Here is a 15,270-nt window from a genome sequence, read left to right on the forward strand (position 1 = left end):
CTCCAGGGGAAGATATGCTGGAAATGAAAGGTGAAAGAAGGAAGGTGGAGGTGGAAGTTGGAGGCAGAGATGCAGGGAGGGAAAGCGGAGGGAAGAGGAGTTCCCTTAAAGAGACAATGTTGAAGCCTGGCAATCGGATTTTGTAAAACGTGTCCAGTCACTAAGAGACAGTCCCCTACTGTGTGTCCTTTGTTTTCTGTGCGTAAAACCTAACCTCGATCCCATGTGATAGTGTCTTTTCCCTTCACCTGCCTCTGAGATTTCTTTATATTTAATCATCATGGATCTAACTGCCTTCCTGGTCTCCATATTTTTGTGCCTCACCTCTTTCTAGTTTTTCTTCCTCCCTGTTTCATTCTTCCCTCTTCTCTTCTCTACTTCTCTTTTCCAGTTCTTTCTCCTCCCAGAATCTTCTTTTTCCTAGTCCTCCTACCCTCCCCCTTCCATTTTACCCTTTCCTCCTCCATCTCTCCCCTCCCCCTCGCCTCACTCCCTTCCCTTTTCCCTCTTTCCCCACGCCTCCTTCTTTCTTCTCTTTTCTTCCCCCTTACCCCTGTCTGTCCTTCTCCCCTTCTTTTCTCTCTCCCCTTTCCCATCTCCTCATCCCCTCTCCTCCCTCTCCTTGCTTTCCTCTTTTCCCTTTCCCTCCCTTTCCCTCTCCGTCCTGGTCCTTGTTTATCTGTAAGCTCCAATTTCTTGCCTTATAGATTTACCTGCAGAACAAGACACCGCTCCTCTTGCAAAAAAACTGTTTAAGAAATCCATATCCTCTCCCTTCATTCCTTGGGCATTTCAGAAATGATATTCCTCCCCCAACTACCCCCGTCAAAATAAAATGAATCCAGCCAGCTCCTGCTGTGTGTCCTTAAATCCATTCCCTCTAGCTTCGCTGGTTTGAAAGCCTGTACCCTAGAAGGGGCCTCCTGCATTTGCTGGCAACCCTGCTCAGTCTGATCGCCACAGATAGTGCTTTGGAGTGAAAAAAAGGGGGAAAAACCCTCTCCTTGGAGATTTCAAAACAGATTCGACCAGCTTTCAAGTCTGTGCACTTGCGGAGTGGCAGGGTTTGGGGAAGAGGGGTAGGGGACTTGGGGTGTGGGTGTTTGTCATAAACAAATAGCAACAGAATTTATGTCTATATAAATTTGGGTTTCCCTTGGCATGTCTGGTGTCTTTCTCCCTGGCATCGAGGGTGGGTGCTGTGCAAGCCTGACTTCCCTCACACTTTTGCTCGGGGGTGTGTATGTGTGATGGAATTGAGGAGGGGGTTGCTGTGTTTTTGATCTGATTCACTTGACAGATTATTTGAATCCAGCCCACCTTTCCGCACATGTCAAACAGATGGGATCATTGTTAAAAGCCTTGAGAGAGCCGAGGCTGAGCGGTGGGTAAGGCAGGGAGGGGGAAGAGAGGAGGGGGGCCGAGGGAGGGAGGGGGCACCTTCTAGTAGCTTTGTGTTTTTCACACATTGGAACTGACAGGAGCCCTTCTTCTCTGTGGGGGTGTGTGTTGCGGGTATGGGGCTGATGAGGGGTGGGATGGAAAGGAGAGGGAGGTGGGGTGTTGGTGGGCAGGGTTATGATGTCACAGCAAAAGTTACAACAGGAGGAAAACACAGAAATGGTTCAACATTTTTTTTTTTAACTTGGGACTGCCAAGAGCTGAAGGAGAGTGGTGAGCAAAGGAATGAAGGGAGAGAGAGAGAAACTAAACTGGAAGCTTGAGTTTTGTGTAGCTTCTTGAAACCTTATGAATGGATTGCTAGAAGCTGAGAGCCAGGAGAGACCTATAGGGGATGCAAGATCCCTTACACATTAAAAGGGGGAGAAAAGCAGGCGGAATTCTTCTTCCTGGCTGTGTTATCCCTCCTTCCTGAAATGAATGGTAGGAAACCTTTTTCTGAGGGTTATGGGGTGGCATGCGGGAGGGGGAAGTTTACTTCTTTTCTTACCTGAGTATCTTCCCTTTACTTGAACTAAACCTCCTGTCTTCCTTCCCTCCTTTCTTTTCTGCTCCCTCTCTCTGTCTCCCCTCTGCTTTCCTGGCTTTCTTTATATCCCCCTCCCCAGAGCCCTAATCTTTATTCTTGAGCTGCTTCAGAAAGAGAGGGAGAGAGAGAGAAAACTGAGTCAAAAGTGAAGGGAAGGAAGAAGGGCAGTCTAGGATTGAGGGGTATCTGCTTAGTAATAGCCACGTGCCTGAGTTGATATCTTCCTGGGGGACTTGCATCGAGGCTCCAGTGGATGCTACATAAGGAAACAGGACATACTGGGAATGAAGTGTTTAAGATACAGCATTTATAATGCAAACAAGTCAGTTCTTAGTTGGGGTAGAGGAGTTTAGAAGATGATGAGGAGACTCAAGGCAGAAGAGGCAGTGTGATCTTACTCCAGAGTATGTGGACTGCATGTTTTAGATGTGGGCAACACAAGCAGTGACTTTAAAAGTGTAAGTGATTTTTCTTATTATGTGAATGAAGGACACAATGCGTTTCTCTACTGTTTCATACCACCTGCGGTCAGGCATCCTTACTTGTGTTAAGAATTCAGAACCATGCCATGTGTTTGTCCATGTATACATGTATGTATTTCTGTACATGCACATGCTTTTGGGGGGTGGGGACCCTTTGAGAAAGCCTTTATCGAGGCATTTAGGCAAACATTGCATAGGTTAAAATTATGACATTTTCTTCCCCATCCTTTCTATCCATTTCAAATCAATTGGAAACATGGTTGCTTGGGTCTAGCTGTTCATTTTGGTAAATTACTTATTTTGAACATCTCATTTGTTTATTTGCTCACTCAGCATATGGTGACTTTTAGTAACTTGAGATTGAGAAACTTCTGAGATAAAAAGAAGATCTATGTAGTATGAATTCATGGCATTTCCATTTAATACTTCTCACAGCAGGATACTTGATTTCTCCTTTCTCCCATGTCCGATTTAAAGTGAATTTAAGATATTGTTCTTTTAAATCCCAAATGATTGATCAAAGTGAGAAAAAATACTTCATTTGTTTTGTTTGTGACAAAACAAAAGAAAGATACAAGGGATCCCTGAAAGGTTAGTGTGGGCTTGTTAGGCAGTAGGTAGATCTGTTCACAGTAAGTGTGTGTGTGTGTGTGTGTGTGTGTGTGTGAGAGAGAGAGAGAGAGAGAGAGAGACAGAGAGAGAATACACACAGAGAAGAGTACTCCAAAACAGTATTGATTCTTTGCTATTGATTGTGTAGGCTGCGGCTGCTGAAAGAGAAAGCCCGAGATGTTTACTGGGGAAACCAAGAGTAGTGTCTGTCCCCTGTGCCTTGGTGAGGTGGGGAGGTTTTCAGGAGGAAGGAGGGGACAGGGAGGAGTAGGTGGAGTGATGCATTGAACTTACTAGCTTTGACATCATCATTGTCTTTAAATGAAAAACAAAACTAAACAAAACAAAACAAGAAGATATCTACAGGCAGAGAGAAAGGGAACCAAGGGGAGCAGGAGAGACTGGAGAGAATAGGTCCCCTGAAGTATATACTCTTCTTTTTGCTCTTTTCCCGATCTTCCCAGGAACCCATAAGACTCCCAGAAGGTGAAGTTAAGAGCTCCCAGACTCATAAGGTTATTAGAACAGCAAACTGGCACCCCAAAGAACTTTACGGAGACTTGCAAACTACCAACAAGTTGTATGAGGGATTAAAATCCTTCAACAACCAACAACCCCAAGCATCAAACTGAAGGAAACATTCTAACCCTCACGGACAGACTGGAAGCTGACTGAGGACATCTGGAGAATGAAAGTTAAGTACCAGCTTGGATTTTTGTGCCCCTAGATTATTTTTGCATTTTAAAATAAGAAGCATCAAATTGCATGTTTCTGTGTAAAAGTTCTAGCAATTTGTTTTAAGGTGAACTTATTTTGGCTTAAGGACTACAAAAAGAGAAGGTAATTCACAGGGAAGGAAGAAGAGAAAGAAATGAAAATTAGAGAATAAGATTATTTTGAATGACTTCAGGTAGCGAAGAGTGTTTGTTTGTGAGTGTGTATTTGAGACACTTGGCTCATGCCTGTGGGTCTCTCTTCTACTATCAGTGAGGGGAGGGATTATTGAAGAAGAAGGAAAAAAAAAAAAAAGAAATCTGAGCTTTCTGGGAGGAAATTCAAAGGAACCAAGAGAAATTAAGTTCGTTCTGCAAGGACTAAAATAGAGCAAGAGGAGAGAGGTCAAGGGAGAAGCGTGCAGGAAGCACACGCGCCGGGGAGGCATAGAAGCCACGCTGGCAGAGTGGCCAGCACAGGTAGCCAGCAGAGGCATTCTTGGGGCTCTTTGAAAAAGTTTGGTCTGTGAACAAAACAGTTTCCCTGGTGACTGCAAATCCATTGCTAGCTGCCTCTTTCTCATCTGCCCATCACTCTGGTGTGGTACCCAGAAGTTGACTTCTGGTTCTGTAGAAAGAGCTAGGGGAGGTATGATGTGCTTAAATATCCTAAGAATAAGCCTGGTGATTTTGGCTGGGTGGGCACTTTGTTCTGCCAACTCTGAGCTGGGCTGGACACGCAAGAAATCCTTGGTTGAGAGGGAACACCTGAATCAGGTGCTGTTGGAAGGAGAACGTTGTTGGCTAGGGGCCAAGGTTCGAAGACCCAGAGCTTCTCCACAGCATCACCTCTTTGGAGTCTACCCCAGCAGGGCTGGGAACTACCTAAGGCCCTACTCCGTGGAGGAGCAGGAAATCCGTCATACAGGACGCAGCAGACCAGACACTGAAGGAAATGCTGTGAGCCTTGTTCCCCGAGACCTGACTGAAAATCCAGCAGGACTGAGGGGTGCAGTTGAACACCCACCTGCCCCATGGGTAGAGAATAGTCCTACTGGGCAATCTGAGCTGCTAGGAGATGATGACACTTATCTTGGCAATCAAGGATCCAAGGAGTCTCTAGGTGAGGCTGGGACTCAGAAACGCTCAGCTGTGGCTGCCACCACTGCCACCATTTTCACAACCCCGAAGGAACCCAAACCAGAGACCCAAAGGAGGGGCTGGACCAAGTCCAGGCAGCGTCGCCAAGTGTGGAAGAGGCGGGCAGAAGATGTGTGGGGAGACTCCGATATCTCTTCACATTTCCAACCTTGGCCCAAGCATTCTCTTAAACACAGGGTCAGAAAGAGTCCACCAGACAAAAGCAACCAAAATGGTGGAGAGGACTCCTACCAGGAAGCAGAGACCTTTAACTCCCAAGTAGGACTGCCCATCTTATACTTCTCTGGGAGGCGGGAGCGGCTGCTGCTGCGTCCAGAAGTGCTGGCTGAGATTCCCCGGGAGGCGTTCACAGTGGAAGCCTGGGTTAAACCGGAGGGAGGACAGAACAACCCAGCCATCATCGCAGGTAACACCCCTCTCCTGGGCTTTCTGAGATCCTGAGGGTTTGGCTGGCTTTATTTCTGACAGGTTAGATATAAGGAGCGAGGATGGGAAGGGGACCCAACAGGAAAGCCAGAAAGGGCTAGCCAGGGAGAGGGGGAAGGGCCGTTAGTAGTCAGCCCAGCAGGATTCCAGACACCATCAAAAAGGAGATAGTGACTCTAGCCATATCAGCCTCTGTACCTTGTGTTGATCTCATGTCCTTCTATACATTGTGCTTGCACTTAGGAGACTTTAGCTCTCTTACCTCTGTTTGAAGTCATAGAGCTCCTTGGTTCTTTGCCAAAAGAGAAGGGGTTTCACACTCCATTGCTGGTAGACCAATATGAAATACCCAGGCAACCTTGAAGACAGATGAGAATCCAAGGACCTGAGCAATGAGTCACGCCTGGGCTGGTCCAGGCGGTGAGGAAACAAGGCTGCTAGGTACACAGCTGTCAGGTCCTGCCTGGATTCCTTTTCTCTGAGTGCCCTGGATCTTGGCAGAAAGTTACCCTCTGGTCCAGGTCCTGGAGTTCCCTTCACTTTGTCCCAGCAATCATGTGTCCAGCTTAGGAACAGTAGGGCCCACTGGAAAAAGTGAGCACTTATAAGCCAAGATCCCGACTTCTAGGCCTGCTGTTGTAACGACCTAAAAAATGAAACCTGTATAACTCCATGGTTTTGATCAGGAGCACTTGCCTGGGAACATGACCCACATTTGTTTTCCACTATACACAGATCTTGGTTTTCATGGAGAGTCACCCAGAAGGGCAAAGAAAAATTAGGTTAAGAGTAACTGTTTCCTGTTGCCTTACTGGGAAGGTTGTAATGAAGCAAGGGGTCATGGATTAGACATGATATTTCATCATTTAGTACCTTATCCTTTTGAATTCCCCATGACAGAACCTAACACAAAGCAAGGTGCATAGTAGAACCATATAATCTGCTTAATTTGAATTATCCACAGTGCCCTTTCATGTTTTCCAGTTCCATTATATTGATAGGGAAACTGAGGCAATAAAAGGCATGCAATGCAGGCTGGGAATAGAACTCCAGGACACTTGAATTGCTTGAAAAATTTCCAAATTAAGAAAAAATTCTCAGGTTACTGGTTGCCTGCAAGAAAGTTTCAGAAAGAAGGAAAGAAGTTGGCAAGGAGGGAAGTTCTTTCAAGGGGGGTGTTGCTGGAACATCCCTTCCGGACACTCTGTCTCCCCCTCTTTGGCTGTGATTTCTTCTTCGGAAGCTGGGATTCCCAGACACTGAGCATCCTCAAGTCTTGTGGTTTTGCTGTATTTTATTTTTGGGTGGGAGAGGGGGTGGGGGAAGGGGAGAAAGAAGGGTTGGGCTGTAAGTTAGGTGGGGAAGAGAAAGAGTAGAAGGAAATCCTTATTCTGGGGCCAAATGGAAGAAATAATGAGATGATTATCTGATCAGAGTTGGCAGCTCCACAGTTTCTCCCAGATGACATCTTCGTGCTGCTTAATCTTGCTTCCTAGTACCCATCTGCCAGGGAAACTGTGTGCTTGCAGTCTAGACTAAGACCCACAACTCTGCTTTCCCCTCCTCTTGCAGTAGCAACGTAAAGACCTGGGATCAATTCCCTGGCTGAAGAAAATGAGAGAAAGATCCAATAGGAGTCTATGTGGGAGGCTCTAAGGGGCTACTGCTTTGGGTTACTAGAGGCCAAACCTGGGGAAACTTGACTCCTGTCCTGTCCCTCCTGTGTCCTGTCTGATGCTCTGCATAGAGGAAAGCAGTGTCATGATTTGATTCCAGTTACAGCATTTCTCATGGCACCTCCCTCATCCCCACCCCAGGACATCTTTCTCCCTTGCCCACCTGTCCACTGCCACCAACCGCTGCCAACACTGCCACAGCACCCACTCAGATCCTTCTCTAAAGTGCCCATCTGAACTCTTTTAACTGTAAGCATGTAAAATTGGGCAGGAAATCTTTTGCAAACTGTCTAGCTTCTGAGTTTTCCTTCTCTTCAAATCAAAGTATCCCTTGTGGTGTACTGACATTTCCCCCCTTAGGTCTACAGCAGAAAGGTTGAGGGCAGGGAATGCCCAGGGCTATCTCATCTCCACCTACCACTCTGTATTTTTCTTTCAATTTCTGTACATCAGAAAATATTCAGTAAAGATGTAGGGTAAAGGTCTGGGAAAGAGGGAGGTTGGGAACATGGTTTCATTCTTCAGGATTCTAGCAACAGGGCTTCTGAGGGCTTGGACATCCTTGTGTACTCACTGTGTTTAGCTGCTTACACTTCACCTGTGGTCTCCATGCCTGAGAACCATAATGTTGCGAAAGGCATTTGCCCTAATCTACTCATGCCTATGGACAGACCAGACCATCTTCCTTCTCTTCCATACAGCACTTGCCCCTGAGCTGGTCATTGTCTATTCCTAGGATGGTTGGCCTTCACCTATGCAGAATGACAATAGAATCATGTCCCCCTATGCAGAATGACAATAGAATCATGTCCCTGGGAGCCACATACAATTCAGCAATTCTGCTGTTCCACTGGGAATGATCCGAGGTGTTGCGAGACTTGGCCCCTACACTTTTTCAACAGCTCTCAAAGCGTAGCTTCTGTCTACTCAACTTAAACCCAGTTTCCCAATCCTTAATCTACCCGACTTAGGGCATTTTTTTCTTCAACAGAGACTTCAAGCAATGCAGCCATAGCCATTTACAGAGGAACATTCCCCTCCCCAGTCCCAGATGCGGGTGTCTTAGAGGATACTTTCTACACAGGACACTAGGTGGCAGTGTTGCTTCATTCACAGGAGAGTAGGCAGCCACGTAGTGGGGAATGTCTCTGATTTCTTGGAGGACTGTCCTGCCCTGGCTCTGGGCTGTATGTATTTAATTGTCCTCTCCCAGAATGTTGTTCGTAGGCATCCCTTGGGATCAGCTTTATGCAAGTGTTTTTTGCGGGGCTTATGTGAAAGGGCAAAAGTGTCATTTTTGGGGTTGTGACTAACTTGCACTTTAGCAAGTGGTAAAGAAAAGAAAATCAACTAAAGTTTCCCCTCTCCCTCCCCCACTCCAAACTTCCACATTCTTCCAAAATAGAAAGTTGAATTCCAGAATGAATTGCCAGAATACATTTATTTAGAGTTGAGGACAGCACGGAGCTCACAGGCTTTGGGTGCTGAACGTCTCTCTGGCCCTCGGAAGGGGAGACATGGTACCTGGGTCCCTGCAAGGCAGATCTTCTGAAGCGGCCTATTTCCCGTAACAGAGACAGAGCAACCAAGGTGTAGGAGAGGACTGTGTACAACTGCTCCACTGTAGAGTCCTCCATAAGAGTCGCTAGGAAGGGGCTTGGCAGTTCAGGGCCATGTAGCCACCTAGGAGTAGACTGAGGTCAAGAGCCCATTTGGTTGGGCCATTGGAACTGAGTACTGGATGTAAGCCAAATTCTGTCCCATCCACGTGTGTAACTTTTAAGCTCCAGCACCCAACCCCGAAACCATCCTGTTCCTTTCCCTCCTTCTCAACTTCCTTTCCTCTCTTTCAACCCCAACATACACAAAAGAGAAGATTTTAATAGGTTCCTCCTCACCCGTAATTGATTTCAAATGTTCCCTGAAGTTGCCCAGCTGAGTAACCACCTGCAGCTCCAAGTTGCAGGAGACTGAGTCACTAAGTCCATGGCAGAATTGGAGCCTGAGCCCAGGATTCTTCATTCAACAAATATTTATTGAGTGCCTTCCATGCAAAGCATGGCAAGGCCCTGAGGGGAGCACAAAGATGTCTAAGAAACTGTCCCTGACATGAAGACAAGTTTTTCTCCTCTGAGGATCTGAGCAATATGCTCGTGTAGAACTTGGGAGGCAGGCTGACCCGGCATCAGATTCCATCTCTGACGCTTATCAGGGCTGTGGTCTTTGGCAATCCATTGAGCTTTTCTATGCCTTGGTTTCCTCAAATGGAAAAAGGAGAAAAATATATGTGTACAAAATATCATTCCATTTAAATAAAAATGAAAAAAGCTCCAAAAAATGAAAAATAAGACGATGTCTTGCAGAGTCGTTACGATACTTGAACAAGTCTTGCATGTAAAGTGCCCACCACAGGGTTTGGCTGTTGTGTTTACTCATAGCCTGGCAGGAGCTAAGAGTCGGAGGCAATCATTACTGGGAGCAGCAGGTTAACCTGCTCGTCTTTGGTTCTAACCCACTAACCTATCATTTTTCCTTAGGTGGAATATTCACTTTAATTTCTTAGGAATTCAGTTTACTAAATTGTAAAATGAGAATGATAGTAAACAGACCTTTTTACAACACAGTCTAATGTGTTGTAAATGCAATAGAATCAGAGGCCCCAAAGGGCTCATTTATTTTATTTAAAAAAAATCCATTCTTTTTAGCCTGAGCAGTACTATTTTGAATAAATTGGACAATGGTGCTAAAGTTTTTTGGAGGCCATAAAACCTTTTAAAAATCTGATGAAAGCTTTGTCCACTCCCTAGAAAAATGAACATGTTCACATAGTTCACACAACGTTCAGAGCTGTATTAGTCTGTTCTCAAGCTGCTGATAAAGACATACCTGAGACTGTGCAATTTATAAAGGAAAGAGCTTTAATGGACTCACAGTTCTACATGGCTGGGGGGGCCTCACAATTCCACATGGCTGGGGGTGCCTCACAATCCCACATGACTGGGGAGACCTCACAATCATGGCTGAAGACGAACAAGGAGCAAAGTCATGTCTCACACGGTGGCAGGCAAGAGAGCGTGTGCAGGGGAACTCCCATTTATAAAACCATCAGATCTCATGAGACTTATTCACTATCACAAGAACAGCACAGGAAAAACCTGCCCCCATGATTCAATTACCTCCCACCAGGTCCCTCCCACAACATGTGGGAATTATGGAAGCTATGACTCAAGATGAGATTTGGGTGGGGACACAGCCAAACCATATAAAATGACCCTCAATACTCTTCACGATTTCCTGACGGCGAGGGTCTGTTGACATTATGTATAAAACCCATTGTTTAAGGCCTATATTGATAAGTGTTTTTTTTTTTTTGACATCTAAGAAATGAGATTTCACAGAATGCTGAAACATCCCCTTCTCCCAATAAGAGAGATTTATACACAAGGTGGAGGGTGTCATCCACGTAGAATATGGAGCTTCATAGAAGGCAGATTCACATACATGTGAAGAGAATGTAAAAGGTAGGCCATATGTGGGATCTCTTCCTTTATCCGATAGGACTTAGTGACAGATGAAGAGACAAATCTATACTTTTCCCAGAATCTTCCTGAAGATGAGGTTTGCACAGTCATCTCCTTAGTTGCTGCTTCCTATATCACAGCAAGGTTTGAAGTCAGAGTGTTCGTCCTCCAAGAATCCTGTGGAATTGTGCAGTTCCCTCCACATTATAGCCCTGCTCCCTGGTTAGGATCCACATGTGCAGCAAAGTCATGGCCACCTGCCCTAGGCATGGACGACCCATGAATGTGAGGGCTTGCTGTTGGTTTCTGGGGATGGATTTACCCACAGTGATGAGTACGAGTTGCACAAGTTGTCTTGTGTGAATAGGGCATAGCCCCTGATGGTTGTAAATTAGCATCTCTGTATAGAAGGTTTTATCATGTGGCTACATGGCCCCCAAGAAGAGAGGAACATGGAGGGACTGTATGGTATTTGGTTTAAGAAGTAAAACAGACTGTGACTATGACCCTTCTTCTTACAGCCTGTAGCCATGCCCCTCATCCATATGGGAAAGTAATTTTCTCTATGTCTCTGCCTCCAGGGCTCTTCATGTGTGGTTTTCTAGGGTGCATATTGATTCCTGCCTTATTTGTTATGTGCATGTCTCATTTCTATCCACCGGTAATTCCTCCAGAGCCAAACGCATGTCTGATTAACTTTTGTCATTCCAAAATATCTAGCACAGTATTAGAGACTCTCAGTTATGTTTGTAGAATAGAAAAAATAGAAATTTAGACTGCTGACTGCCCATTAGGGATGAATAAAAGGGTGGGAGGAACTTTCTGAAACTGGAGTCTCTTTGTGGAATCCAGAGCAGTGGCTTTCAGATTCTGTTTTTGCTGCCTACTGAGGTATCTTCCTAGCTTCTGAGGGGAAATCACTGAGTGCAGGGTTCCCTTTCCACCTTCAATAGGAGCATCCCTTCCTTACCTGTTTCACGGGAAGGAGGGGCTTAATTACTTTAAGGAAGTTTAAACCCCACAACTATAGAGCAGGGGTTGGCATGTTATGGCCTATGGGTCACATCAGGTCTAAAGCTGAAGCTTGTTTTTGTAAATAAAGTTTTATTGGCACACAGCCACACCCATTTGGTTATGTGTTCTCTGTGGTGACTTCCCTGCTAACTGGTGGAGGTAAGTAGTTGCAAAAGAGACCTTCTGGCCCACAAAACCCAAAATATTTACTGTCTGGCCCTTTGTGGAAAAAGTTTGCCAACTCATGCTTTAGAACATTGCTTCTCAAACTTCAATGTGAATAGAGATCAGCTGAGACTATTCTTAAGCTGTCTGCCATGGCAATGCACCTGGTAGCAGGTGCAATGTAAGTACGTCTTGCACACTGCAGGGAGTTTCATGGACCAAGGACCCCAGGCGCTGTGCTCTGAAACACATCACTGCATTTGCACTGAGGCCACGGATCCCTGGGGTGGCATGGATAAAGGCAGGCCAGTTCCTGAGAGACAGTCGTTGACTTTGGCTGGAGGACTCAAAAAGGCCTTGCAGGAAATTCCTTAGACTGCACTGTAGTCAACAACACTTCCATCCCACCTTCCTTCCCTCTTTTTTTTTTTTTTTTCTTTTTGCTTCAGAGTCAGACTTGCAGCAATGACTGATGGCTTTCCCAGCCTTTTCAGGATCTCTCTATATTTCTTCAGAGTTGTCTCCTCCAGTAAGATCCTACATATTTAATCCTGTATTGGCATCTACTTCTTGTACTAACACAACTACCTTATGCAAATGCAGATTTGGGTTCAACAGGTCTGGGGCAGCCTGAGATTCTGCATTTGTAACAAGCTTCAGGTGCTGTTGCTGCTGCTAGTATGTGGACCATGATTCAAGTTGCAGGACTCTAGACTCTTGAGTCCAGGCTCTTGAGTCCAGGGTAGAAGACAGCAGACTTTTCCTGTAAAAGGACAGATAGTAAATAATTTAGGCTTCTTGGGCCATGCAGTCTCTGTTGCAAAAAATTAAACTCTGTTGTTATAATGTGCAAGCAGTCATAAATGATATGTAGACACATTTCTATGCCTGTGTTCCAATAAAACTTTATTTACAAAAACAGGTGGCAAGCTAGATTTTTCTCATGAGCAGTAGTTTGCCAACTGCTTTTTCCACCATCCTTTTGTGCTTTCCTTTCTAGTTTCACGCTATGAAAAATAACTCCAACAGAGAGACTGTGGCACTGTCAGTGGTAGGGACATACCTTTTGTTGAAGTATAAACAAAACTTCCCAGATATTTCTTGCAGGAAACAAGTCATGCTAGTTTCTTGGTATGAGCACTCCAGGTAGAGTTTATATTTATTTCTTTCCTTTTTTTTTTTTTTTTAAAAAAAAAAAGCATACTGAGATGTGACTTATCTTAAAGTTCACATGTTTAAAGTGTACAAATAATGTCTTTAGTATTCTTACAGACTTATCTCAATCTATTATCTCAATTGTCTCAATCAATTATCTCAATCTAATTTTAGAATATTTTAATGGCACCTGAAAGAAATGCTGTACCCATTAGCCCTACCCACTTCCCTCCCTTCCTTTCCAAATTCACCATAGCCATAACCATTGGCAACCTACTCTTTATCTCTATACGTTTTGCCCATTCTGTACATTTCATAAAAATGGGATTATACAATATATGATCTTTTGTGGCTGACTTCTTTCACTTGAGACTTATCCATGTTGCAGCATGTATTGGCACTTCATTCCTTTTTATCATTAAGTAATATTACATGCATATACTACATTTTGTGTATCCAATCTTCAGTTACTGGATATTTTGGTTGTTTCCACTTTTTGGCTTTTGTGAACATTGTGTACAAGTGGATATTTTTTCTATGTCTTTTGGTTAGATACCTAGGAGTAGAATTTCTGGGTCATATGATGACTCTATATTTAACATTTTGAGGCCCTCCCAGACTGTTTTCCAAGGTGGTTGCACAATTTAGTAATCCCCATCAATGCATAGAGGCTTGGTTTTATACCTCTGACCCTCTAAAATGAAATGGGGGCTGGGCACAGTGGCTCACGCCTGTAAATCTAGCACTTTGGGAGGCTGAGGCAGGTGGATCACTTGAAACCAGGAGTTCAAGACCAGCCTGGGAAATATGACGAAACCCCATCTCTACAAAACATACACAAATTAGCTGGATGTAGTGGCATGCACCTGTGGTCCTAGCTACTCAGGAGGCTGAGGTGGAAGGACCACCTGAGCCTGGTGAGGTAGAGGCTGCAGTGAGCTGTAACTGTGCCACTGCATTCCAGCCTGGGGGACAGAATAAGAACCTGTCTCAATAAAATAAAGTAATAAAATAAAATGGGCTTCTGTGACATCACTGGTGAGTATGGTTTGGCCACTGCCAGCGTCTGAGAGCACCTCAGTGGTCTTGGAGAAATGTGCCATTATTGCACAATGAGAAGAGACACCTGGGGCTCTGATGCTGAGGCCTCTGCAATTGCAGGGAGTCCTTCCTAGTTGAAGTGGGTTCTCTCACCAAGCTCCCTCTTCTAGCTTCTTGACGGTATCCTAAGATGGGCTTTTGCTTCCCTGAACCTTCACCTTTGGCCTGAAGCATATTACTTCCTATTACCTGCAACCTGGCTGAATCCCCAATGCTAGGCATACAGAAAACACTCAGGCACTTAGAAGTCACGGTGCATCAGATTCTGATGCGGCAGCACCTTCAGAAAGAAAAAGAGAAGAGAAACCAAGGGGAGAAGGGAAGATGAAGCTCACATAGCTCACATAGCCATGAACTTTCTCCTAGATTCCAGCTCTATGTCTGGCCCCAGCTGGGTTCTTTGGCAGACTGTTCAGGGTTTGGTGTCTGACTCACAGGGTTAGATCTGGGCCTTTGGGGTCGTCCAGTTGTTTGGGGTGCAGGTGGGGGAAGGAGAATCACTTCCAGGCAGTGGCGTAGAGGGATTTTCTGTAAGAATGGCCTGTGATTATCCTATTCGCCACACTCCAGCTTCAGTGCCTGGCACCTGTTACTGCCTTTCCTCCCCTCATTCCCCAGTTTTCATTTACTGTAAAATATACTATTATTGGTCCTTTGCATCTCAGGGAGACAATACAGTGGATGAGGCTTTGACTGACCAAGGTGGCACCATTACTGCTCATCCGCAATCCTCTGGGAGCTGTGTGTTCTTTCTCAGACCACAGGAATGAGATGGAAACCCACAGAGACTCTCTTCTCGGGGTAGAGCAAAGATTGTCAGGTTGGAAATATTCAGGAGTGACAGAGACAGGGTTGGAAAGTAGGAATCACTTTTGGCAGCCCAAACACATCCAACTATTCTCTTGTCAGCAGCAACAATTTGTCCTTCCTCACCTCCTGCCTCCTCCTTTGTGCACTTCCTTCTTGTTTCTTTGGGCTGACCATGTGATTCACTCAGAATGTGTGTGCCAGGAGGTCTGACTCCTCTTTCCTGTTCTAATCTGTGCCTTGAGGAGGCTAAATAAACACTTTATTTGGTGTTTACTAACAGAAGGGCAACACCTTAGTTTGGCTCCTGAACCTGTATACCGTGCACATCCATTAGCTTCAGTTCCTGATGTCATAAACAAGGACACAGATTCCATACTTCTGCTCCTGAGTACATGGAATTACGTTGCTCTGGGGGCTCATCAGATCAATTTCAGCTCACATCGT

At 45.2% G+C, this 15,270-nt stretch overlaps 1 protein-coding gene across 2 annotated transcripts in view; it reads left to right on the forward strand.

Annotated features, from left to right (window-relative positions):
- The first annotated feature begins 1,635 nt into the window (after positions 1-1,635).
- Positions 1,636-15,270, forward strand: part of LOC105484475 (pappalysin 2) — a 305,327-nt gene continuing 291,692 nt past the window's right edge. The window contains exons 1-2 of one of the 2 annotated variants that reach the window (XM_011746126.2): positions 1,636-1,884; positions 3,549-5,364. In XM_011746126.2, coding sequence (XP_011744428.2) covers positions 4,449-5,364 — 916 coding nt within the window. In that variant the 5' untranslated portion in view covers positions 1,636-1,884; positions 3,549-4,448. Of the gene's footprint in view, positions 1,885-1,963; positions 2,449-3,548; positions 5,365-15,270 lie in introns of those variants that run through there. The other variant, XM_011746125.3, reaches the window with a different exon arrangement.

This window comes from Macaca nemestrina, chromosome 1 (genome assembly GCF_043159975.1).
Source record: "Macaca nemestrina isolate mMacNem1 chromosome 1, mMacNem.hap1, whole genome shotgun sequence".
NCBI classification, from domain to species: domain Eukaryota; kingdom Metazoa; phylum Chordata; class Mammalia; order Primates; family Cercopithecidae; genus Macaca; species Macaca nemestrina.